This window comes from Lithobates pipiens, unplaced genomic scaffold, assembly GCF_037356315.1.
Source record: "Lithobates pipiens isolate NorthernLeopardFrog02 unplaced genomic scaffold, aLitPip1_a1.2 Scaffold_17, whole genome shotgun sequence".
Taxonomy (NCBI): Eukaryota; Metazoa; Chordata; class Amphibia; order Anura; family Ranidae; genus Lithobates; species Lithobates pipiens.
Genome location: NW_027507755.1, coordinates 4,035,295 through 4,061,330, shown reverse-complemented (window position 1 = coordinate 4,061,330; position 26,036 = coordinate 4,035,295). Strand labels below are relative to the sequence as shown.

The 26,036-nt window shown below is 43.3% G+C and overlaps 1 protein-coding gene across 4 annotated transcripts in view; it reads right to left on the bottom strand.

Annotated features, from left to right (window-relative positions):
* Positions 1–901: 901 nt before the first annotated feature.
* SESN3 (sestrin 3) overlaps positions 902–26,036 on the bottom strand; it is a 162,819-nt gene continuing 137,684 nt past the window's right edge. For all 4 annotated transcript variants that reach the window (XM_077484943.1, XM_077484944.1, XM_077484945.1 and 1 more), the window contains 4 exons: positions 13,780–13,898; positions 11,383–11,573; positions 7,811–7,955; positions 902–1,212 (listed from right to left, as the gene is read on the bottom strand). In XM_077484943.1, coding sequence (XP_077341069.1) covers positions 1,126–1,212; positions 7,811–7,955; positions 11,383–11,573; positions 13,780–13,898 — 542 coding nt within the window. In that variant the 3' untranslated portion in view covers positions 902–1,125. The remainder of the gene's footprint in view (positions 1,213–7,810; positions 7,956–11,382; positions 11,574–13,779; positions 13,899–26,036) is intronic.

The following is a 26,036-nucleotide window of genomic DNA, read 5'->3' as shown; positions in this document are numbered from 1 at the left end:
ATCACTCTTGACTGCGAAGTGCCTTAAGGCATCTGCTGAGATCTGTTGAATGTTTTCTACTAATTTTAAAAAAATCCTCCAATCATAACCAATGGGTCCCATGAATCATCTATGATTTTACTGTTTTATGGTAATCAACGTTTTTTGTTAATAAATGCACCCATGTCAAAGGGGTACTTGAGATTGGGCGACCTACAGCAGACAGCCTTTTAAAAGAGGACTACATGCTTTCATACAGTTGACTATATTGGGAGCAGGACATGAAAATCTTGTATTACGTGCCTTCTAATGAATACCCCATGGAAGGCGAACAGGACGGCCAGCACGCAAAATAGATCCAACATAGAAATATTGTAATATGTGCCCTCTAATGAATACCCCATAGATGGAGAATATGAAGGCCAGCACACAAAGTAGCTCAGACACAGAAATATTGTATTATGTGCTCTCTAATGAATACCCCATGAATGAAGAACGGGATGGCCAGCACACAAAGTAGTTCCATATTGTGGAGAACCAAGACAGCAAGAAAGAAGCAGTAGGGGATTGAACCATGCCAGGATCCACCCAGAAATCCATTTTTGATTGGTTGATACTGCACTGTGTAGACTCTCAGTACTCTGCATTGCCTCACCGTATAAGCCCTTTTGTGTATCATTTAGACAGTACAGCTTATAGTCCTGTTTTTTTTTTTTTTTTTAGTTTTTTTTTTCTCTCTTATATAAACAAAGCACTACACTTAACTGGAACAAGGCAAACCAGAATTGCTACATTTACATATCTATGTACAAAAAAAAAAAAAATCCAACAAAATAAATCCTGTGTCTAAACAAAGAACTCTCTGGAAAAGCAGTGTGGATTAGTTACTGCCAAAATGTAAAAAAAAAAAAAAAAAAAGAAAAAAAGAAAACAATATATATTTTATAGTAGTGCCGTTTTGCTAACATTAGTAAAGATAAAGCATCGTAGAAAATAGAACACAGATGATTGCACATTACTGCCACATTGAGTGGGCCAGCACTGACACGAGAAATGCATATGTTTGATGCTACATGACAGGGGCCTTCTCTTGCTGCTGAACTGAATGATGATGATGCCGGCACGTCCCGGGCGACGTGACGAACCTCAGGTCAAGTGTCGGGTGATTGCCCGCAGAGCGTAGAGGAGCTCGGCCTGCATGCGGGCCTCCATTAGGAGCAGATTGACGTGGACCTAGACACACAGAAGAGAAATGAGTGAGAGAAGACAAGAGCGTCGGCCAATGACATGTTATCCACACAAGATTTAATATATTTTGTGTAATGCATTCACAAATGGTTCTTACAACTGTTCACATCTGCAATCTATATATTACAGTAGATAGATACACTTCATGCTATACGTTTGCATTTAAAAACAAGAACTAGCCCCATAATAATAGAAGAAAAAAAATACTCAATGATCCTGTCAGTGAGGGTTACTTACTCTGACAGGGTGGCAACGCTAATTCTTCTACAGCTAAATCAATGCTGGGTTGCCACCCTGTGCAGGGTTTTTCGTCACATATGGCGACCCATCACATTTGGCTACCCGCTGGACTGCGCATGCACGGCGCCGCCATATGCGTTCCAATACAGTGGCGATCTGCTCTTGCGCAGAATTTTGTGCCCACACCCCTAAGTCCAGGTCCAAGCCCCACCATCCAAGTGGACATAGAGTTAGATTATAATTATGCTGAGCAAAGTGAGGCCGTGACCGAAGTGTGGTGAGCCCATGAGGGGCCCTGTGTTGGAAAGCATATGGCGGCTTTGCGCATGTGCATTCCAGCGGGTAGAAAATTGTGATGGGTAGCTGAATGTGACGTGACGAGGGCAGTGTATTTGATTATGGAATGGAAGGAGGGTTGTAACCACCTTCTCATTGCCTGACAGCAGTAGGATCCCCACCCCAAAGGCTTTGCATGACAGCATAGTGCTGCTAGCATTGCCCTGGCTTGAGAATACAGGGTAATGATTTAGGTGAAAAATAACTCCCACCCATGGAGGGAATTGACCATTTTCAGGCGTGGCTCCCTGTGCTGAGAGAACATTAAGGCTGCTTTCACACTGAAATCGCCGGCCGTTATTGGTAAAGCGCCACTCGTTTTAGCCACTAGCGGGGTGGTTAAACCCCAAAGAAGGGGTTAAAAACTCCCGCGTTGCGGCGTTTTCAAAACGCTACCCATTCATTGCAACAGACAGGAGCATTTTGGGAGTGCTGTCCGTGTTCATCCGATCCCCCACAGGCGAGAGCGGAGATCTGACAGGGACCGCCCTGTCATCCGCCGGCTAAGCGGGGATAAACGGAGCAATCCCCGCTGAGCAAGCGGATGTTCGCGGGGGCGGATCATCACGGATCCGTCCCATGTGAAAGGACCCTAAAAAAAAAAAAAAAAATCTGTAAAAGTTAAAATGTTTTTTTTGTAACTATGTGTCAACTAAAAAATGCTTTAAAAAAATGTGTCACTTTGTCATCTTATAATAAAAAACATAAGCAGAACATTTATTAAAATCCTTTATTGCTAGTTCACACCAGACGCAGGTCCATTCAGTTCCGTGTGTTTTTTTTCTGCACTAAAAATGCATGCACAGTATTTTCCATGTATTCCAATGGCTCTAGTTCACACCATGCAGGAAACTGGAAACTGACTGCGTGGTGTGAACTAGAGCCATTGGAATACATGGAAAACACTGTGCATGCATTTTGTGCAGAAAAAAAGCACACGGAACTGCATCTGGTGTGAATTAGCCCTTAAGCAATGTAAAAACTGCTAGGTGGGTAAATTAGTCAGAGTTAAACTTAAAGCGGAGGTCCACCCTAAAATGGACCTCCGCTCATCTGATCCCTCCCCCCCTCCGGCGCCACAATCGGCACCTTTCAGGGGGGAGGGGGGTGCAGTTACCTGGATAATCCAGGTAACTGCACCCACTTCCGGGCTAGCTGTCTGCGGAACGAGCGTAGGTTACGCCCCCGTTCCGCAATGCCCCGCCCCCTTCAGCAAGTGCCCCGCTGCCTGCTGGGAAACACACAGCTCCCAGAGGCAGCGGGGACCGTCCGGATTGCGCCGCGCGGCTCGCGCATGCGCAGTAGGGAACCGGGAAATGAAGCCGAAAGGCTCCATTTCCTGATTCCCATACCCAAGATGGCGGCGGGACCCGGCAGCCGAGCGAGCGATCGGCTTCGGGTGCCGACATCGCGGGCGCGCTGGACAGGTAAGTGTCACTATTTAAAAGTCAGCAGCTGCAGTATTTGTAGCTGCTGGCTTTTAAAAAAAAAAAAAAAAAACGCGGAGTCCCGGTGGACTCCCGCTTTAAAGCAGCATCACCCCCCCAAAAATTTTTTTTTTTAAATGATACATTGCAGCTTACTAATTCTTGTGTGGAAGGCAAGCCAAAACCTAACTACACTTAAAGTGGTTGTAAACTCTCACATATACCCAGTGAAGTGACTGGTCTCAGGTGATACACAGAGATGAAACAAATCATCCTACATTATTTGTATCCGTTTATCTGCTGTCTTCTCTTCTCTTGAGAATTCAGGGAAAAAAGGGGCAGAGAGCTGAAGTTACACTCTGCAGAGCTCAGTGATAAGAGTTCTGAGAGCTGATTGGAAGGGAGGGGACACACCCCCTTCACAAAGCACACAAACAGTGTGGATCAAATGGAGCTCCCTCCCGTCACCATTTTTCTCTTGGGGTCAAGAAAACTTGTTAGAAGTGAGTCATGCTGATAGCAAAGGAACAAAGCATCAGACAGAAATGACACTTAGTGCTCTTGATTGAGACAAGTGCACACTATAGATCAGTGATGGCGAACCTTGGCCAGATGTTTTGGAACTACATTTCCCATGGTGCTCATGCACTCTGCAGTGTAGTTGAGCATCATGGGAAATGTAGCTCCAAAACATCTGGGGTGCCAAGGTTCGCCATCACTGCTATAGAAGGATATGCTTTGTTCATATTTCATGTCTGAGGTTTACAAACACTTTAAATCTTCTTCCACCCTCATTCTAAATCTATTCCATCTACCCTGTAAAAGGGAAGACCTATTTTAAAGTCGTTTCAGTCGGGTCACATGATCGGCTTCAGTGTAGAGGAGAGGCAGCCGACAACGGATGCCCCATAGTAAGCCTATGGGTGACGTCATGGCACAGGCTCTGCAGCCGTTGTTGCCAATCACTACTCTACACAGAGGCCGGCGCTGGAGAGATCATGTGACTGAACCCGGCGCAACTTCTGAATAGGTAAGCATAGACATCTTTCCTTTTACAGTGTGGACAGAATAGACTTGGAATGGGGTTGGAACGCAATTTAAAGTATTACTAAACCCACAACAGTAAAATCAGTCTCTATATGCAGCAAAGCATGCTTGTTATACTCACTGTGGAACCTAAAGGGTTAATCCTGTGCATTGCGTATACAGGCTGTTTGATACTGTCTTCTCTGATCCCCCCTTCTTCCAGAGACTCCAATACATCTCCTGATAGAACACTCTGCACGTGCTCAGTTTTATATGTATTGCTATAGTTTTTTGTTGCATTGGGAGAGTGCATGTGATCAGCACAGGGCCAATCAGTACTGTCCAGACAGAGGGTCAGGGGTATTGTAGCCTCATAAGTCAGTCAGAGTAGAAGTAAATCTCCTCCTACAAAGCTTTAATCAGACACCGATAGAAGTTATACGACTGCTACATACTGCTAATGAGAAAAGGTATTTAGCAGTTTATATTTACTAAAATAATTGCATTTCCATGTTCTGTGTACTGTGGGAGACCAGATATAGTGAATGCAGGCTCCTGGGTTTACTAACACTTTAAAGGCCAAGTTCAATTTTTTTTTCTAAAATGGCAGCTCCCCTATGTACCAATACAGCATTAATGTACTTCTTTTGCAAACATAAAACAGCATTTATTCTACACGCACGTCACTCTCTTCATAGCTGTTTAAAAACACTGCTTGATTACTTCTGCCTTACTTCCTGGGCAGACTTTAGGTCACGACACAGGAAGGAGTTGACCAGCTGAGGGTGGATGATGCAGGGTGTGTGCTAATGAGATCAGCTCCTTCCTGTGTCATGACCTACAGTCTGTCCAGGAAGTAAGGCAGAAGTAATGGGACGTGGTTCTGTTATCCTCACTGAGTGTCACATGACGTCCAGCAGGATAGCATTGGGGCGCGCAGTGTGGCGCTCAGTGTGCTGTGTGTTAGTCTGACACACCACATCTCCGATCGTGGTAGGGAGCCTCTGAAGGGAAGCTATTTACCATGTGATCAGCTGTTACCAATCACAACTGATCATCACGTGAACCAGCAAGTGCCGGTAAACGGCTTTCCTCGCTTCGTGCTGACAGGGAGAGCGATCAGTGGCTCTCCCTGTCAGAGGGAGGGTCTGTGCTGATAATCAATGTACTGACTATCAGCACAGCCCCCCCGTCAGATGTACCCATCAACTGCCAATCAGTGCCCACAATCTGCCAGTCTGTGCCCCATCAAAAACGCCTGTCAGTGCCAATCAAAGTGTCAATTAGTGCCCACAACAGTGCCCACAAATGTGCTAATCAGTGCCCCATCAGTAATGCCGGTCAGTGCCCTTCAGATGCCAATCAGTAATGCCTGTCATTATTTCCTTATCAGTGCTGCCTATCCAGTGCCACCTATCAGTGGCCATCAGTGCCTATCAGTGCAGCCTACCAGTGCCACCTATTAGTGCCCATCAGTGCCGCCTATCGGTGCTGCATATCAGTGTAGCCTATCAGTGCCCATCAATTCTACATATCAGTGCCACCTTATCAGTGTCAGCTCATCAGTGCCCATTCATGAAGGAGAAAACAAAATTTGACAACGGAAACAAAGAAAATCTTTTTTTTTCAAAAATGTCGGTCTTTTTTAGTTTGTTTAGCAAAAAATAAAAACCCCAGTGGTGATCAAATACCACCAAAAGAAAGCTCTATTTGTGGGAAGGAAATTATAAAAAAATCTAGTTTGGGAACGGTGTAGCATGACCGCGCAATTGTCATTCAAAGTGTGAGCGATGAAAGCTGAAAATTGTCCTGGGCAGGAAGGGGGGAAAGTGCCCGGTACTGAAGTGGTTAAACATCCATGATGACAGTGAGGTGTGTGTGTAGAATAAATGCAAAGCAGTTTTATTTTTGCAAAAGAAGTACATTAACGCTATATTGGTACATAGGGGAGCTGGAATTTAGAGGGAAAAAAAAAGAAAGGTGAACTTGGCCTGTTAGCTTAGGTTTTGACTTGCCTTCCACTTTAATTGTGATGGCTGCATTTGTTTTCTTTTTTCGTTTTTAACCTTTCTCTTGCAGTCACCCTTGTATGCAGGGAGTAGAGTTGTGTCTCCCTACACTGTGCACATCAATAGAAACACACAGCCCCATACCCTAGCATTGCAAAGCACTCCTATGCTCCTCCCCACTCCCTTCTCAAAGCTAAAAAAAAAAAAAAACTGACCCTAGAGCGCACTGCCCACTGTTATCTCTTTCATGTGAAAACCAGAAGTTCAGGGAAGCCGCATTGAGAGAGCAGGAGCCAGCAGCACTAAAACTTGTACACGGTATGTTCTAGGATAAGAACTGTAGCAAAAAGTTTACTGGTGCAATTTTTTTTTATTGTGCTTGATGTGTTAAACCAAGAAAGAAAAAACAGTTGAACCACTTGCCGACTGCTGCACGCCGATATACGTCGGCATAATGGCAGCGGTGGGCAAATGGGCGTACTTGTATGTCCCCTTTAAATGGCGGGGCCACGCACAGCGTGACCGTGCCTGCGAGACCGGCGGACTCTATGTCCACCGGTTTCCCAGCGATCGTGTCACAGAGCCTCAGAACACGGAAGTATCTATGTAAACATGGCATTTCCCCGTTCTGCCTAGTGACATGAGAGATCACCGCTCCCTGTCATCAGGAACAGTGATCGCTGTCATGTGAGTTGTAGCCCATCCCCCCTACGGTTAGAATCACTCCCTAGGACACAATTAACCCCTTGATCACCCCCTAGTGTTTAACCCCTTCCCTGCCAGTGACATTTACACAGCAATCGGTGCATTTTTATAGCACTAATAGCTGCATAAATGACAATGGTCCCAAAAATGTGTCATAATGTCACAGTCCTGATATAAAAAATAAATAAATAAATCGCAGATCACCGCCATTACCAATAAAAAATAAATAAAATAATAATAAAAATGCCATAAAACTATCCCCTATTTTGTAGACACTATAACTTTTGCGCAAACCAATCAATATACGCTTATTGCGATTTTCTTTTTCCAAAAATATGTAGAAGAATACAGATCGGCCTAAACTGAGGAGAACATTTTTTTTTTATATTTTTTTGGGGATATTTATTATAGCAAAAAGTAAAAAATATTGCTTTTTTTTTTTTTCAAAATTGACGCTCTTTTTTTGTTTATAGCACAAAAAATAAAAACCGCAGAGGTGATCAAATACCACCAAAAGTAATCTCTATTTGTGGGAAAAAAGGGACGTCAATTTTGTTTGGGTGCGACGTCGCACAACCGTGCAATTGTAAGTTAAAGCGACGCAGTGCCGAATCGCAAAAAGTGCTCTGGTCAGGAAGGGGGTAAAATCTTCCAGGGCTGAATCGGTTAATAGTCATTTAGGTGATGCATACTGATACTGCTACCTTGTTCTGTACATCTCGGCTTCAATGACCTCTGGTTAAGAAAGAGTAAGGAAAAAGAAGCCAATTGATTGATACAGACATTATTATTACTGGTCAGTGGTGCTGTGGAATGGGGTTGTGCGTTTGCCTTACTCACCTTTTCAGAGTGCTTGAACTGACGCCAATAACTGTCATACATGCGTTTTGTGGCTCGCTCGGGGTAACAGGTCAGAGTTTTAATGTAAACCTTGAGGCTTCTCTCAAGTAATTGATTAACTTCCCCATAATCGTAGTCATCGTACCTGGGAAAATCAGGTCAGAGGAAATTAAGTGCACAGCCAATTCCACCCGTACTGTACCATGGCTAGAGAGAGATTAATCATTACACTGGCTTTGTCTGACTATATACCCATTCCCTAGATGGAAGCAACATTGATCACAGATCTGCTAGGAAAAAAAAAAAAAAAAAACAGAACAATGCTAGGAAAAACAGAACAATACAATCTCATTAATCAAAAGATAAAGCTGTAACTTAAAAGAGATCCAAATTTTAAGTTGAAACTCAGGCTAAAACTTTCTGTTCAATTCTGAATTTGGAAGGGCTAGAACTAGAAAAGCACCGATACCAGTATCGGAAAATGCTCTGATACCTGAAACCAATACTAACGCTGTCCACAAGGTTTAGGAGTGTCTCTATGGGAATGTTTGACCATTCTTCCAGAAGCACATTTGAGATCAGGACTCTGTGCAGGCCAGTCAAGTTCCTCCACCCCAAAGTCGCTCATCCATATCTTTATGGACCTTGCTTTGTGCACTGGTGCGCAGTCATGTTGGAACAGGAAGGGGCCATCCTCCAAACTGTTCCCACAAAGTTGGGAGCATGAAATTGTCCAAAATGTCTTGGTATGCTGACGCCTTAAGAGTTCCCTTCACTAAGAGACCAAGCCCAACTCCTGAAAAACAACCCCACATCATAATCTCCCCTCCACCAAATGATTTGGACCAGTGCACAAAGCAAGGTCTATAAAGACATGGATGAGCGAGTTTGGGGTGGAGAAACTTGACAGGCCTGTGCAGAGTCCTGACCTCAACCCGATAGAACACCTTTGGGATGAATTAGAGCGGAGACTGCAAGCCAGGCTTTCTCGTCCAACATCAGAGCCTGACCTCACAAATGCGCTTATGGAAGAATGGTCAGACATTCCCATTCCCATAGACACACTCCTAAACCTTGTGGATGGCCTTCCCAGAAGAGTTGAATTTGTTATAGCTGCAAAGGGTGGACCAACTCAATATTGAATCCTACGGACTAAGACTGGGATGCCATTAATGTTCATGTCCCTGTAAAGGCAGGTGTCCCAATACTTTTGCCAATATAGTGTATATCAAAAGTGCTAAAATGTGCAAAAAATACAAACAGTATTGCAATTAAATTCCAAAAATACAAACATACAAAGTGCTGCAAGCAATATGCAAAATACATATACAATATGTGCAGAAATTCATATATCCATAATATACAATATATTTCAAATCACTCCAAAGACATGCTGGTCATTTAATTGGCTTCTGTCTAAATTGGCCCTAAAATATGAATGTCAGGGACCTTAGAGTGTAAGCTCCTTGAGGGTAGGGACTGATGTAAATGTACAATGTATATGTAAAGTGCTGCGTAAATTGATGGCTCTATATAAGTAACTTAAATAATAAATAATAATAATATGCAATATTTGTGCAGAAATAATAAAGTAACTGTAAAAAGTTCATGCAAAGAAATTCATGCAAAGTTCATAAGTGCCTCACATTAATAAGATTATATTCCTGCCTGTGTCCCTGCTGGGGAGATTCGCCCTCTCTATGTGTCCTGGTGACCAGTGCCGGGACAAGGTCATCCAGAGCCCAGGGCAAACATGCCAAACTGCGTCCCCCGCCCTCAAGGCGTATGAGCATTACGTGTCATCAAAAATCCCCCCCCCCAAAAAAACTGAGCGCTAATCTCCCCCCCCCCCCCAAGCATAAATTTCCCCTCCTCCCAGTGCAAATCTGCTCCCCTGCTGAAATCCCCCCACCCAGCACATATTTTAACCCCCCCATCCCCCAAATCCCCCCAATTCAAGTGCCCCCCCCCCCAAAAAAATCACTCCTCCTAGCACAAATGACCTACCCTTAAAATTGCCCCTCCCAATAACCCCACCGCAAATCCCCCCTTTCAGCACAAATCGCCCCAATCATCCCTCCTAGCCCCCATTCCCCCTTCCCTAAATTTTAGCATACCCCCCCAAATTTCCCCTCCTAGAACAATACTTACTCCCTGTTGCCCCCCAAATCCCCCTTTCCAACACAAATCCCCTCCCCCAATTTCCTTGAGGTGCCCCCCACCTCACATGATACCACAGTGCCCAGGGCAGCCGACCCTCTTGCCCACCCCTTGTCCCGGCCAGTGCAGAAGCAAACGGCAACAGTTTTTTGGGATAAGAAGGAAGTTCTGCTGGTGGACTACTTCCAAAAGAGTTCAACTATCACTGCAACATATTACTGTGCTTTATAGACAAAGTTGAGGCAAAATATCCAAGAGCAATGTAGAGGAAAGCTCTCCAAAGGTGTCACCGTGTTGCATGACAACGTCTTGTCACACACTGCAGTCGAAACAAAGGTAAAACGGACCTTCTTAGGCTTTCAAGTGACGCCCCATCCTCCTGACCTGGCTCCTTCTATCATCTGTGCCCCAATCTCAAAAAACACCTAAAAACGGAGTGTTCCGGAGGCAACTAATGCTGCAAATGAGTAGTCAGAAGAATTTTATTTGCAAGGAATAAACCCTTATAACACACTTTTTGCTACAGGTAAGGCTATAATAAGGCTGACCTGTAGCTACCCCGGATATCTCCCAAACCTGCACGGTTTAGGAGATGATATATATCCCCTGTATTTGCATGTGCTGACGTCATTGGCACATGCTCACTGAAGCAACGGCATGTACGTGCCGTTGCTTCAGTGAGTGTGCTGTTACCGGCGGCTCCCGCACGCATGCGCAGGAGTGACATCATCGCGGCTCTGGCCAATCACAGCGCCGGAGCCTGCGATACTGGGAAGTAACTCCAGGAGCGATGCTGGCCGCTGGAGCAGTGTACGAGGACGGCTGCAGGGGCTTCAATCTCAGGTAAGTAATTCATAATGAGCTAGTATGCTATGCATACTAGCTCATTATGCCTTTGTCTTGCAGTTTTTTTTTTTTTCTTAGTCCTAGGGTTTACAACCACTTTAAGAAGCAGCAGGACAGATATCGCAAGTGCATTGACATCCTGGGGGAATATATAGAATAGTGTGGCAGTTACAGCTTCCCAGCTCAATTTTTTCTGGGTAATGCTCAATACTTATTAGTACTCCCTCCTACAACTGTATGTGCAGCGCAAGAGAGACACAGAGCAAAAGCCTCTCCTCCTTCCTCCACATCGGTGAGTGCCAGTGGCTCTATGAACCTCTTGCGCTGAGAAACTTGCGCTTCCCCTTCTGGTGAAAACCCCTTCCCCCATTTTCTTGTATGGGTGTCCCAGGGACAGGAAGTGAGAAAAATCTCCCCAGTGGAGTCACAGACAGTAATTTTTGTCTCTTCTACACGCTATTCAAAACAAAAGAAAAATGTGGCTTCAGTTCAGCTTTGAGCCTTTATTTACAACACATACAATATTTTCTTTAGCTCTCCGCCAAAGCAGACCTTCCTATACATACCTGATTCCAAACATACAGTGCACATAGTTAAACAAGGCTCTTCTTAACATGGTGGTGTCGACATCTTCGTGTGTGGCCATGGTGTTGTAGGTGAGATTGTAGACCATCCGGAACTTGTCGTCTAGAAGGTGGCCGATGTCAGAATAAAGCCGGTTTACCAGCGAGAATCCATGGTCTTCCCAAGAGTAGTCCTGCACAAAACAAGGAAGAAAATGGTGGTTGGTTGCAGATTGCAAATGAAAAGTACTTTAAATAAACAATAAGCACAAGGGATGGTACTTACGATTAATGCAAAATGTGATTTGTCAGTATGTTTGGTACTATGCCTCAATGTGTACCATGTTCTTTAGAAAACTAATTTTTGTGATACTGATGCAAAGTCTCCTATGTTTGATGCTGACAACACTAAGATCCCTTTCACACTGGGGCGTTTTTCAGGCGCTTTAGCGTTAGAAAAAGCACCTGTAAAGCGCTTGAAAGAAGCCTCATCTGCAATCCTAATGTGAAAAGCCGAGTGCTTTAAGAGCCCTTTCAGCGCCCGAAAAATGCTTGTAAAGCACCGCTTAAACTAGCAGCGTTTTGCGAGCGCTATTGGGGCACTTTTAACCCCTGCTAGTGGCCAAATAAAGGGTTAAAATCGCCCACAAAGCGCTGCTGCCAAAGGCGCTTTTCAGGCGCTTTCCATTGATTTCAATGGGAAGGGGCGCTTTAGGAGCGGTGTATTCACCGCTCCAAAAGTGATGCAAAGAAGCTGCTTGCAGGACTTTTTTTGACGCCCTGCCAGCGCAGCGCCTCAGTGTGAAAGCACTCGGGCTTTTACATTGGGATTGCAGTTGCGGCTTCTTTCAAGCGCTTTACAGGCGCTTTTTTTTTTTTTTAAAAGCTAAAGCACCTGAAAAACACCCCAGTGTGAAAGGGATCTCAGTGTGAAAGCACTCGGGGTTTCACATTGGGATTGCAGATGAGGCTTCTTTCAAGCACCTTACAGGAGATTTTTTAACGCTAAAGCGACTGAAAACCGCCCGAAAAACGCCCCAGTGTGAAAGGGGTCTAAGTTGCAACCTCGCAATCAGCAAGACAGGTTTTTTTCCAAGTATTTCTTGTTTTTTTCGTTTTTTAAATCTTAACCTACACAAGTTGATTTGATGTGCACTTGGTTATATATGGACTTTTGTTCATTTATGTTTTTGTGTACAAGAAGAATTTGGGTAGTGAGCAGCTCTGTGCATATATTAATTTCATTCTAGGACAATTGATTGCCTTGTCTCAGCTGCACCTCATAATAAGTTGGTATTCACAGCCCATTGAATTTTTCCACGCTGTGGGATTTAGCACATTTTATTAGCGTGGTCAGCCTGCCATGTGCACTCGTTCAGTTGGTTGTCGGGTTGCCTATCACACCAGTCAGATAGGTAGTCCAATAGCCAACAGAAGCCACTTGCACAGCAGGCTAATTGCAAGGCAATAACTTAGTGTTGGCAGCATGAAATAGGAAGGAATTTCAGTGGCAGGATCTCCAGCTATTACATTTTTCAACAGACTCAAGAGAGAGAAAGAGAGAAAGAAAAAGAGAGGAAGAGATTCAGAAATTAATTTGTGAGGTCAGGCATGGATGTTAGACAACTCTCTTGAGTCTGTTGCAAGGTGTAGATCCTGCCACTGAAATTCCTTTGTATTTCATGCAGCTCACAGTTTCTGCTCTCATTCATCCAATCCCAATTCTAGGTGGGTGAGGTCAGGATTCTGTGCAGGCCAGTCAAGTTCTTCCACCCCAAACTCACCCATCCATGTCTTTATAGACCTTTCTTTGTGCACTGGTGTGTAGTCATGTTGGAAAAGGAATCCCTAAACTGTTCCCACGAAGTTGGGAGCATGAAATTGTCCAAAATGTCTTGGTATGCTGATGCCTTAAGTGTTCCCTTCACTGGAACTAAGGGGCCAAGCCAGACCCCTGAAAAGCAACCCCACGCCTTAATCTCTCCTCCACCAAACGATTTGGATCAGGGCACAAAGCAAGGTCCATAAACACATGGATGAGTGGGTTTGGGGTGGAGGAACTTGACTGTCCTTCACCTTTGCAGTCCTGAATCATTAGAGCGGAGGCTGCGAGCCAGGCCTTCTCATCCATCATCCGTGTCTGACCTCACAAATGCGTTTCTGGAAGAATGGTCAAATATTCCCATACACACGCTCCTAAACCTTGGGGACAGCCTTCCCAGAAGAGTTGAAGCTGTTATAGCTGCAAAGTGTGGGCCAACTCAATATTGAACCTGACAGACTAAGACTGTGATGCCTTTAAATTTCATGTGCATGTAAAGTCAGGCATCCTAATACTTTTGGTATTATAGTGTGTGTGTGTATACATATATATATATAAACAAAACTACAGACACATACATGCGCTCGGAATGTAGGCAGATGTTCCTCTCCCCTTCTTGCAAAATCTTTATATCCAAATCCAGGGTCTTCAATATAGCGGGAGGCGTTGGACATTGAAACCACATCATCATCAAATGCTGTGTAAAAAAGTAGATGGTTAAAAAAAAAAAAAAAAAGAAAATAGCCATGTTCTGCTTAATATGCAAAATTTATAAAGATACAGCCTGTCAATTAAATGACATGATGCAATGGTATCTCTCACATTTACACCCCTTAGGCCCCTTGCACATTTGGGTCTCTAGGTGCTGTACATCCCTCTCCTGGGTGGGACAGTGCAGCTTATCAATGTCTTTGGCAGGCTGAGGCTGGATGGGGCTGAAAGCTGTAATGAGTAGTACTCGTTTTAAGGGCTCTATGTGTTTGGGGATGAATGCCCAGAATGAAGAGGACCTGCATTCCTGGTATTTGTCCGTGAACGCCTAGGGCCCTAAACACAAGTACCACTCAGTACAGCATTCGGCGCTGTCCAACCGTGGCTTGCCAAAACTAGGATGTGCTGTCTTGCAAGGCTTTGTAAATCTCAGAACAGGGTGGAGAGATGTAAATGGCAACAAAAGAGATCCCTTATATATGGCTGATGCTTTTTACACCTATGGGCCGACCACTATGACTAAGTCCAATGGGGTGCAAAGCATCAGATGTGCAGCTCCTGGTCAGGAACTCACTGCTGGTCGATTGTGCTTGAATGAGGTTTTACCCAGTGTAGTTTTTGGTACACAACCTTCATCACAGTTACAGTACTAGTATTGGAGACAGGCTCCCTGGCTAGCACAAAATACCACCATGAAGGACAACGTTTAGGGTCTGGAGTGGTGCAGTTTTTCATGGATCCCTTATATGTATTTAGCTTTTTGGCTGGGGTTTAGCTTTAAAGTAAAAATGCTAATGCAATAGTATAAAAGATTCTTGGTTTAGTGCTCAAGGTTTCTTGGTTTAGTGCTCAAGGTTTCTTGGTTTAGTGCTCAAGGTTTCTTGGGTTTAGTGCTCAAGGTTTCTTGGGTTTAGTGCTCAAGGTTTCTTGGGTTTAGTGCTCAAGGTTTCTTGGGTTTAGTGCTCAAGGTTTCTTGGGTTTAGTGCTCAAGGTTTCTTGGTTTAGTGCTCAAGGTTTCTTGGGTTTAGTGCTCAAGGTTTCTTGGTTTAGTGCTCAAGGTTTCTTGGTTTAGTGCTCAAGGTTTCTTGGGTTTAGTGCTCAAGGTTTCTTGGGTTTAGTGCTCAAGGTTTCTTGGGTTTAGTGCTCAAGGTTTCTTGGGTTTAGTGCTCAAGGTTTCTTGGGTTTAGTGCTCAAGGTTTCTTGGTTTAGTGCTCAAGGTTTCTTGGGTTTAGTGCTCAAGGATTCTTGGGTTTAGTGCTCAAGGTTTCTTGGGTTTAGTGCTCAAGGATTCTTGGGTTTAGTGCTCAAGGTTTCTTAGCTTAGTGCGGAAGGTTCTTGGTATAGTGCCGTTCAGTATGTGGCTTCTGCACTTATTCATGGACTCAATTCCTTTTTAAGATAGTACATAAATGTCAGTTTTATTGATCAGCATCTAGGTAGGCTATGGATAATTGTAGCTAGTCCATGGTCCGTGTTTACCGTAGCCAAGCAATTCTCTACAGCTCTAACAATGTTTTACTAAGCAAATAGCGTTCCTCTATCTGTAGAAAGTGTCCTCTATTCCTGCAGAGGCAGGTGGCTACATTGCGTAACCAACTTCCATGGAGCTAATTACCGACTGGTTGACTGAATGTGACCTTGGTGGTGATTCTCAGACAGCTCCTCACAAGCTGTCCACAGTGCTGCGACATATGGCCTTTGCTAGCTGTTAATGAGCATTTGCTAACCGTCACAAGGGATGCTTTATGGACACTGCTTCATTAACCAATCAAAACATCGTTTGGGAAGGGGAAGAGATATGTGCAAAAAGTATACACCACGTTAAACAGGATTAAAGGCAAACTTGATTTTGAAACCTATGTTCTAGAACACTTCTCCTATCTAAGCTTTCCAAGATCACTTTGTAACACAACTGCAGCCATAAGTTTTTTTCTTCTCATGTGAAGTTTTAAAGGTCATGCAGGTTTTGTTTTGTTAGAAATCTGTCCCATGATTCACTGCTTCTGCATCTGTAATTCCCTTTAAAGAGACCCTGTCACCAATATAAAAAAGTTAAAAGCACAGAAAAATCTATTTTTGTTAAGGCTGTACTCCAGGTATGATCTTTATTGCATACATATATTGGTCCAGCTTGGACCAATGCACGTATGTATACCTCATATTTGAGGGGCTGCTGGGGAAGCTGAGAATTCCTGTAGTAGTTGGTGCTCCTATAGTGATAACCACAATCTTCTGGGTATTGCACACTGGCCACAAGGAGTCTATTGCCACATGCTTGGCACTGCCCCCATTTATAGAACTTTTTGTTTTTCTTCAATTAATACAAGGCGTTCCCTTATTGGAGGTGAAGATTGTGGGGTTTTTGTAGTTTCTCTCTACCTCGTCCAATCAGAGAATTCCTTGTTTTGAAAAAAAATTAATATAAAGGCGTTCTGTGAAAAACATCAGTACACACTTAGGAATGTCTAAAAACTCTCTGTGCTGGCCCACCTCTTTCCCTGCTTTTATGTAGCAGCTGGGAAATACAAGAAAGGCTTTTACAGGTAACCCTCTCTGCCAGCCCCTTGACTGGCTTTGGACCACCCAACAAATTAAATTTGAATTACTAACCATAAGTAATAAAGCCATCCACAACTCAATGCAACATCACTAACCTAGTATCAAAATACCAACCAAAACATTCTCTTTGTTCCTCCCACGTGCTTCTGCTCTCTAGGTCCCTTATCACCTCCTCCCATCCTTGTCTCCAGGACTTTTTCTGATCCTCTCCTATCCTCTGGGACTCCCTACCCCAATCTGTCCGACTATTTCCTACTCTGTCCACTTTTAGAAGATCCTTGAAAATTCTTCTCTCTTTAGAGGAGCCCATCCTGCTTGCACTTGCCACCTGTAATTTCACTTTCTCTATCAACACTTCCCCCCCAGTTATTACCTTTTGTATCCCATGACCCTCCCTTTTAGATTGTAAGCTCCAATGAGCAGTGCACTTTGATTCCTCCTGTATTGAATTGTAGTGTAATTCAACTGGTTGCCCTCATGCTGCAAAGCTCCACACATACCGTTGGCACTATATAAATCCTGTATTATAATAATAATTATGATGTTTGTAGAATTCACCTCTGTAACGTCTCTAAAATTCACCCATTTTCAACAAATGAAACCACCAATCTCCTCATTCACTCCCTCGTTATCTCTTGCCTTGACTATTGCAACTCCCTTCTCATTGGCCTGCCTCTCCATAGGCTATCTCCTTCAGTCTATCATGAATGATGCTGCCAGACTTATCCACCTTACCAACCGCTCAGTGTCTGCCAAGCCTCTCCTCCAATCCCTACACTGGCTTCCAATCACCCAGCAAATTAAATTCAAAATATTCACCACAACATACAAAGCCATTCACAATTCTGACCCGAGCTACATCTACAATCTGGTCTCCAAATATCACCCAAATCGTCCCCTCCGCTCTTCTCAAGACCTCCTACACTCAAGCTCTTCCGTCTCCTCCTCCCATGCTCATCCAGTATTTCTCCAGAGCCTCTCCCATCCTCTGGAACTCGCTACCTCCACCGGTTCGGCTATCCCCTACTCTTGCTACCTTCAGGCGATCTCCTTTTGTACTACCTGCCCCACCCTATTAGATTGTGAGTTCTTCTGAGCAGGGCCCTCTTAATCCTATTGTATTTTATTGTTTGATAACTGTATTGTCTACTTTTTATATTGTAAAGAGCTACGTAAACTGTTGGCCCTATATAAATCCTGTATAATAATAATAATAATAATAATAATAATGTTAAATTCCCATATGAGCTTTCTTTTTATTTATTTTTTGTTGTTGGAATGGTCTTCTTTTAAAAATCACAGCTCCAGAAGAGCTACACTATGGTCATGCTTTACAAGTTCCCGAGTCAGCCGACTCATTGAAAACATTACAGTGCCATCTTACTAAATAAACATGAGCAGCAGTGGCGGCCGGTCCATAAGAGGTGTCTTAAAGTAAAAAAAAAAAAAAAAAAAAAGTTAGTCATATTATCAATTATTTAAAAAGAAATCATTCTATATGTGTGCAGTGCACTGTGAGAGGCGCCGAACAAATAGGTGTTTACTAGGTCTATCAATTTTTAACAAGCATGTGATTATAGCCTGAGGCTCTAATTGGCTTGTTTACATTGTCCTCTACACTCCCACCCCACCCCCCCCCCCCATTTTAGTGAATCAGAATGCGACATTGCATCACTTCCGGTTTCTGGCTTCTTGTCCCGACTAATCAGAAGGCTGAAGATTTGGGACACGGAAGCTGTCGGGTATCAGGGGAGCCAAGACAGCCCAGGCTGGAGGCTCTTTTTGGAGGTAAGGACCTGGAGGAGTTTGTGTCCCTCCAAAAAATGTTATCACCAGCCGCCACTTATGAGCAGACTAAAGTATTTGCACCGACCCACTAAGAGGTCCTTCTAGGCAATCTCCAAATATTTATATCTAATACAGTAACAAAATACAGTATACATCGCTTGTATATCAAGTTAAAATGTATTTAAAAATTTTGCTTGTCTTGCAAAATGCTCTCAAACCAAGTTACTCTCAAAACTAAGGCTTTACTGTATGGAAGCTTGTAAAATGAGAAAGCAGCATTAAAGCGGAGCTCCACCCTAAAGTGGAACTTCTATTCATTGGTACCCTCCCCCCCTCTGGTGCCACAACTGGCACCTTTCAGGGGGGAGGGGGGTGCAGATACCTGTATAGTACAAGTATTTGCACCCACTTCCAGGCATAGATATCCGCAGAATCTGTGGGTATTTACGCCACTTCCTGCGGGTCCCCCGCTGTCTGCTGGGAAACACACGGATCCCAGAGACAGCGGGGACCATCCTTATTGCGCAGCGCGACTCGCGCATGTGCAGTAGGAAACCTTGCGGCTTCACTTCCTGATTCCCATACCGAAAATGGCAGCGGCAGCACCCGAGAGCCGATTGAGAGATCGGCTTCGGGTGCCGACATCGCGGGCGCGCTGGGCGGGTAAGTGTCCTTATTTTAAAAGTCAGCAGCTGCAGTATTTGTAGCTGCTGACTTTTAAAAACAAAAAACGGTGGAACTCCCGCTTTAACATTGTTTTGAAGGTAAACTGTGCTAATCGCCCCAGCCCTGGAATCACACTATACTTATTCTTTCACAGAATAATTACAGTGGGTAAGATTTACATTGTCCTTGGAAAGTGGAAGTCCATGTTCTGCGAAATGTTGATGTTTCGTGTTTATAACACATTGCATCAATGTGATTAGTAAACAGAGATTTGAACTGAAATGCGTTAACAAAAACCAGCTCAATCTTGACAATGGGCTAGGATATGCCGTGATCTCTGTTAGTATAATGTTAAAAGAGGGTGCATTGGAATGAAATGCCAAAAAGCCAACCTGTCAAGTCCAGCAAAGTCTTGCAGTGTTTTGTTTCTCAAATAAAAATTCTGTTTTTAATGCAAATTGTAATTAGATTTTTTTTTCTAGCTGGAAATCGTGCTGGAAAAGTCATGCACGGTCTGTTCTGTTTTCATCTTAGAAGCCCTTGGCAGACTCATAAGCCCCTGAAATGCGTTGGAACATTTTCTTTTAAAATTTGAATAAAAGAATAGAAATGAACATCTTGACTTTTCTTCTCTTGAATTTTGCTCTCCAACGTATTCAAAGCTACAAAAGTCCTCCATTCAGGAGGCCAGCTTATCCAGTTTAAAGCAAACTGTTTTGAAGTCTAAAAACTTTTCAAAAGTCAATCAACTGGCAGTATACTCAATATGAAGCCAAGAGCAAGAACACGGGAACATGACCTCAAACTAGCAGAAGGAAAGTTCAAAAGTAAGAACTACTTAGAAAGTATTATTTTACCGAAAGGTTATTTGAAGCTTGGAATAAACTTCCAGCAGAGGTAGGGAGACAGTCAACAGTAAGTGGATTAAAACATGCTTTGAACAATCAAAGATTTATACTAAAAAATAATAATAATAATAATAATAATAATAATAATATGGGGCAGACTCAATGGACCACTTTTTTTTTTTCTGCTGACCCTCTTCTATTATGCAGTATCACCTTTTACTAACCTTGCCTACAGTAAGCCATATTGTAGCCATATATGGCTCCTGCATTTTGTCGAATGTGACAAAACGCACAGGGTAGAGCTACCACTAGTGATGTCATCACACACTCTGAAACCAGGAAGCGGTCTTCCGATTTCCAGGATTATTTATCTTTACAAGCGCTTATCTTCAAATTATATTGTAAGTGGTCTGTACTTGTTTTAATAAAATGTCCATACGGTTTTAGACTGTGGCTAATGTGGCTCTTCCGGCTTTCTTTTTATGCAGAATGCTTATCCCTTTTAATAGGGTCTAAGTATCAAACGTCTTTTTGATTGGAGAACTTGGAGAAGCAATGGTGTACACCAAGATGATCTTCACTGATTCACTTTCTTTTTGGCACATTTTATATCACTGCTATCTTCTTTGGAACTTACTGATAATCCTTTTGGGACTATTTTTTATTTTATATATATTTATAATGGACAGTTTTTGTTTATTGCTGTTTAGGAGTATATTAATGCGGCATTTCTTTTTTTATTTCACTTGTATACAATTTATTTGTCTTGCCAGCTGCTTATATGCTTTTCAGTGCGATTTCATTTTTGGATTTATTATTATATATAGCTCCTGCATTATGAGAACAGATGGTTCAGGCCTGCACAGCTATGGTAATATGAAATGGCCACACGCAGAGCCTATTTAAATTCTTCCACGTGTGGGACTGTTCTCAGGCGATGACTAGATTTGCAGGTACAATCCAATTGATTATCATTTTTTTTTTTACCAGTTTACAGCATAATGCCCAGTCTATGGAGAGGGACAGGAGAGGCACATACGGGCACCCCCTCATGCCAGCTCATCTTAGGGTGGCAACTAAAAAAAAAAATTAGTCAAGGTTTTCTAACCTAATCATTATTTGCCTTGATGCAGCATCAGCCAGCGGTGCCTGTAGGGTGCCCCAAGACACGGGAATGTTGTCAAGCCAATATAGAATATCTAGAATTACAGGTTTTCATCAGTAAATAAAATAGCTAAAAAAACAAAAAAAAAATCATGACGTACCATGTAAACATAACAAGCTAAATGCTGTCTCTTGTTATCAAACATTAGCTAGGGGCTCAGTTTTAAAGAAATGCAAATGTCACCTATGTGAAGTGAAACCTTTACCCCAGTCATCTGTGCTCTGCAGGGCGGTGAGGCCCATTGTCACACATGCAGCTACTTTTCAGAAGTTGAAGTGTTCATATCCGGGTTTAAAACCATATTGCAAAGAAAAAATAAAGTGGAAAGCAAAGAAAAATGTTGCTTCATCTGTACAAGCTTTCCCCCTAAAGACCAAACTATATGCAAAATATAAAATCACTCAAAATAATAATTTACACCCATGCAAAACACCATATAAAATATACTTATCATATAACCAATACTAACAAATAAATTTAAGAAATTTGGAAAAATATTATAGAGCTGCACGTCTTCCAGCTTAAAAAAGCCAAAGATGTAAAAGGAAAAATTTGAAGGCCAAACCATGCTCATACAAATACAGATATTCAATAAACAATAAAGCAAATGTGTAATAAAGTTCAAGAGTGACACCATAATTCATCTTGATTGAATGAACTGAATTCAATCAAGATAAATTATGGTGTCATTCTTGAAAGTGGATGCCGGTCTGGTGACATGACAAAGGCACAGTCTGACAGTTTCCTTGTGGTGCTACCCCTAATGACGTCAGACGTTGCTGACGAAATGCATTGGACGGGGCTTCCAGAACACATTGTTTAGTTGGAGCGCAGGTGGAGCTCAAGCCAGTGCTTTCAGTTTCCATTTCTATGCCTGAGTCTACTGATACAAAGTGCATGTTTAATTGATTTTTAATAAGATTCCAATTGACTACACTATGAGAGTTAAGCAGGAAGTGGCCACATTTCGATCCATCTATGGCCGTTCCCACTCGAGAGAAGTGGACGACTTCTGTTGAACAGGATTGTTTGAAAATTTTCATTTGATCAGCACCTGCAGCTATTTTCTTTGTATAAATAACAAACATGTCATACCTACCTGCTCTGCACAATGGTTTTGGTCTTGGGGTCTTGGGTGGGGGGAAGCTACATTCAGAAGTTTTTTTAGCTTAATGCTGAGAATGCATTAAGGTAAAAAAAAAAACTTTAGCATTCAGAACCACTTGAATTCCTTTTATGGATCCATGCAGACTGGGCTTAAACAAAAGCTGCTTCTACAGGAGTTGTGCCTGTAGAAGCAGCTCAATGCTATTCTATTTTATTGAAAAGTACATTAAGTTTATGCAAAGAGTCAATATTTAGAGTGTTGACCCTTTTTTTCCAAGACCTCTGCAATTCACCGTGGCATGCTGTCAATCAAATTCTAGGCCACATCCTGACTGATGGCAGCCAATTCTTGCAAAATCAATGCTCGGAGTTTGTCAGAATTTGTGGGGTTATTTTTGTTCATCCGCCTCTTGAGGATTGACCACAAGTTCTCAATGGGATTAAGGTCTGGGGAGTTACCTGGCCATGGACCCAAAATGTTGATGTTTTGTGTCCTACGCCACTTAGTTATCACTTTTGCCTTATGACAAATTGCTCCGTGATGCTGGAAAAGGCATTGTTCGTCACCAAACTGTTCTTGGATGGTTGGGAGAAGTTGCTCTCGGAGGATGTTTTTGTACCATTCTTTATTCGTGGCTGTGTTCTAAGGCAAAATTGTGAGCCCACTCCCTTGGCTGAAAAGAAACCCCACACATGAATGGTCTCAGCATGCTTTACTGTTGGCATGACACAGGACTGATGGTAGCGCTCACCTTTTCTTCTCCAGATAAGGTTTCTTTTCTGGATTCCCCAAAACTTTATAAAAGGGGATTCATCAGAGAAAATGCCTTTAACCCAGTCCTCAGCAGTCCAACCTCTGAATCTTTTACAGAATATCATTTTGTCCCTGGAGAGAAGTGGCTTCTTTGCTGCCCTTCTTGACACCAGGCCATCCTCCAAAGGTCTTCTCCTCACTGTGCGTGCCGATGTATTTATACCTGCCTGCTGCCATTCCTGAGCAAGCTCTGCACTGGTGGTGCCCGGATCCCACAGCTGAATCAACTGTAGGAAACAGTCATGGGGCTTGCTGAACTTTCTTGGGCACCCTGAAGCATTTGTCACAAATGCAGTGGAAATCTTTTTTATATGGGATGAAGTTCATTTTCATGGCAAAAAGGGACTTTGCAATTAATTGCAATCCATCTGATCACTGTTCACTACATTCTGGAGTATATGTAAATTGCCATCATAAAAACTAAGGAAGCAGACATAGTGAAAATTAAGATTTGTGTCATTCTCAAAACTTTTGGCCACGGCTGTACACAAAAAAGTTTTGCATCTCATTTGTATTTTAAAGTGAATGGGTGGTCGTTTACAATCACTTTAACTTTAGGCTAAACAGTGTGGGTGGACAATTTTCTTTTGCCCGCTAATGTACCTCTGACAGCCAACATTGCAGCTGTCAGAATGCTTGAGCAGTGACTGCATCCGACTGCTTTTCAACCGAAAATTTTCCAATCAGCTCCTTCTATTCTCATATAAAAGTATGTCAGGCTGCAGGATTCTGTCAGGGCCACCCACGGCTCACATTTTGTCCGCTTCCTGATAAAAGTCGCCCTGTCTATGACCATCTTGTTTTAATAAAAAAGTAGCTGTCAGTGGTGGCTGGTGATAAACTTTTTTTGGGGGGGGGGGGCAAAGCTCCCCCATGTCCTTACTCACTACTCCACGGTCCCCCCACAATCACCGCTCCAAAGCATGGTCCCCGGACTCACCACGCTGCGGTCGCCAACACTCACTGCGCCATGGCACGCCCCCCCCCCACCATGCCACGGCACGCTCCCCCCCCCACACTAACCACGGCACATTCCCTTCAAGGGTTCCTCAGCTTCTCCACCTGGCCAACTCAATCCGTCTCCTGTCCTGATGGGACCGGAGAAGAAACGGGAATATAATAGTGAATACCAATTTGTTATTGTTACAAGTGGCTTCTCCTCCCAGCCAACTCGATCCGCCTCCAGTCCTGATGGGTCGGGAGAAGACGGGCATACACTAGTGAATATTGATTCGCTATTGTCACACAGCCCAACCTTCCGGCTCTAAATCATGTGCTTGAAAAAAAATAAAAGGTCTGGCACCCTGCATGCAAACGAATGGACCGGCCGTTCACTTTAATACCACCTTCTGTGGAATGTGTTTGGTTGATCTGAGCAGCGCTTCATTTTTTTCCATGCCTTTACACTGGAGGCCCTGGGTAATTTAATGCAAAGCCCCAGCTCAAATACTGTTACAGTGATTTGTATAATGCAGATATAAAATATACATAAGGTACATAGTAGGGCACTTAGCCTAATTTGCAGGGTAGGTCACAGTGCTAATTCAAGGTCATAATCTATCAAGAGGCCTGGACTAGCACCAGGTTCTGCAGAAATGTTTTCAATTTGTTTTTACAGTCAATACACTAGGCTGCGGAGCCACCTCCTCTCTTGAATGAGCTCAGTGTGCAGTTTTTTTTCCCATTGTAATTATATAATGTGTATTATTCTGTCACATTCTTACATAACTTAATGTATAACCGGCTCAAGGTTAAATGCACCTGTGGCTGGGGTTAGGGACACAGATCTGTATCTTATAGTCAAACTTAACCCAACCTTTTTTTTTTTTCAGGGCTGAGCTCTACCTTTCTGGTTTCCCTCTCTGGAGTGTGCTCTATGTACAGTGCTGTGCAACAGTTTTCGGCACGTGTAAAAAAAAAAAAATGCTGTAAATTAAGAATGCTTTCTGAAATAGAAGTGTTAATGGTGAATTTTTATCAAAAAAATGTAATAATGGAAAGTAAACCAACAGAAGAGAAGTCCAAATCAAATCAATATTACACTCATTATCGTACCGATCTCCAGTCCTTCTGCAAACAAACTGCCTCCTGCTACAGCCAGCACAGGACATGGAAACAAAGCTAAACATCTCAATTATGCACAAAAACATAGGGACTGAGGTTCAGAAAAATGACAGCAGGTACTCTGGACTGATAAGTCAAAATTTGGAATATTTGGCTGTAGCAGGAGGCAGTTTATTCGCCAAAGGGCTGGAGAGCGGTGCAATAATGAGTGTCTGCAGGCAACTGTGAAGCATGGTGAAGGTTCCTTGCACGTTTTGAGATGTATTTCTGCAAATGGAGTTGGAGTTTTGATCAGGATCAATGGTGTTCTCAATGCTGAGAAATACAGACAGATACTTATCCATCATGCCATACCATCAGGGAGATGTGAGATTGGCCCTATATTTATTCTGAAGCAGGACAACGAACCAAACATGCAGCCAATGTCATTAAGAACTATTTTCAGTGTAAAGAAGAACAAGGAGTCCTGGAAGTGATGGTTTGGCCCCCACAGAGCCCTTCATTGAGTCTGTCTGGGATTACATTAACCAGTTGCCGACCGCCGCACGCCGATGTACGTCGGTACAATGGCACGGGCAGGCATAAGGACATACATGTACGTCCCTTGCCTCCCGCGGGTCGGGGGCCCGATCGGGCCCCCGCCCGGTGCCTGCGGCGGTCGGTATTCGTACGGGAGCGATCCCGGACGAGGGGACGGCCATTCATTCATGGCCACCCCCTCGCGATCGCTCCCGACGAATAGAAATCCCCGGTGACATCACTTCCTCTCCTGTAATGTAAACACAGGAGAGGAAGTGATGTATTCTCTCCTCCGTGTCGGTATTTTTCGTTCCGACACGGAGGAGAGCGGATCAGTAAGTTGCACCAACACTCACACACACAGTAGAACATGCCAGGCACACTCACACCCCCCCTTTACCCCCCGATCACCCCCCCAATTACCCCTGCCCCCCAGTCACAGTGACACCAATGTCATTTTTTTTTATTTTTTTTTTTTTTTTTTTGCATTGGTGTCATTTGTGACTGTAATAACTGTTAGGGCAGTTAGAGTTAGCCCCCTTTAGTTCTAATGTACCCCCCTAACCCCCCCAATAAAGGTTTAACCCCGTGATC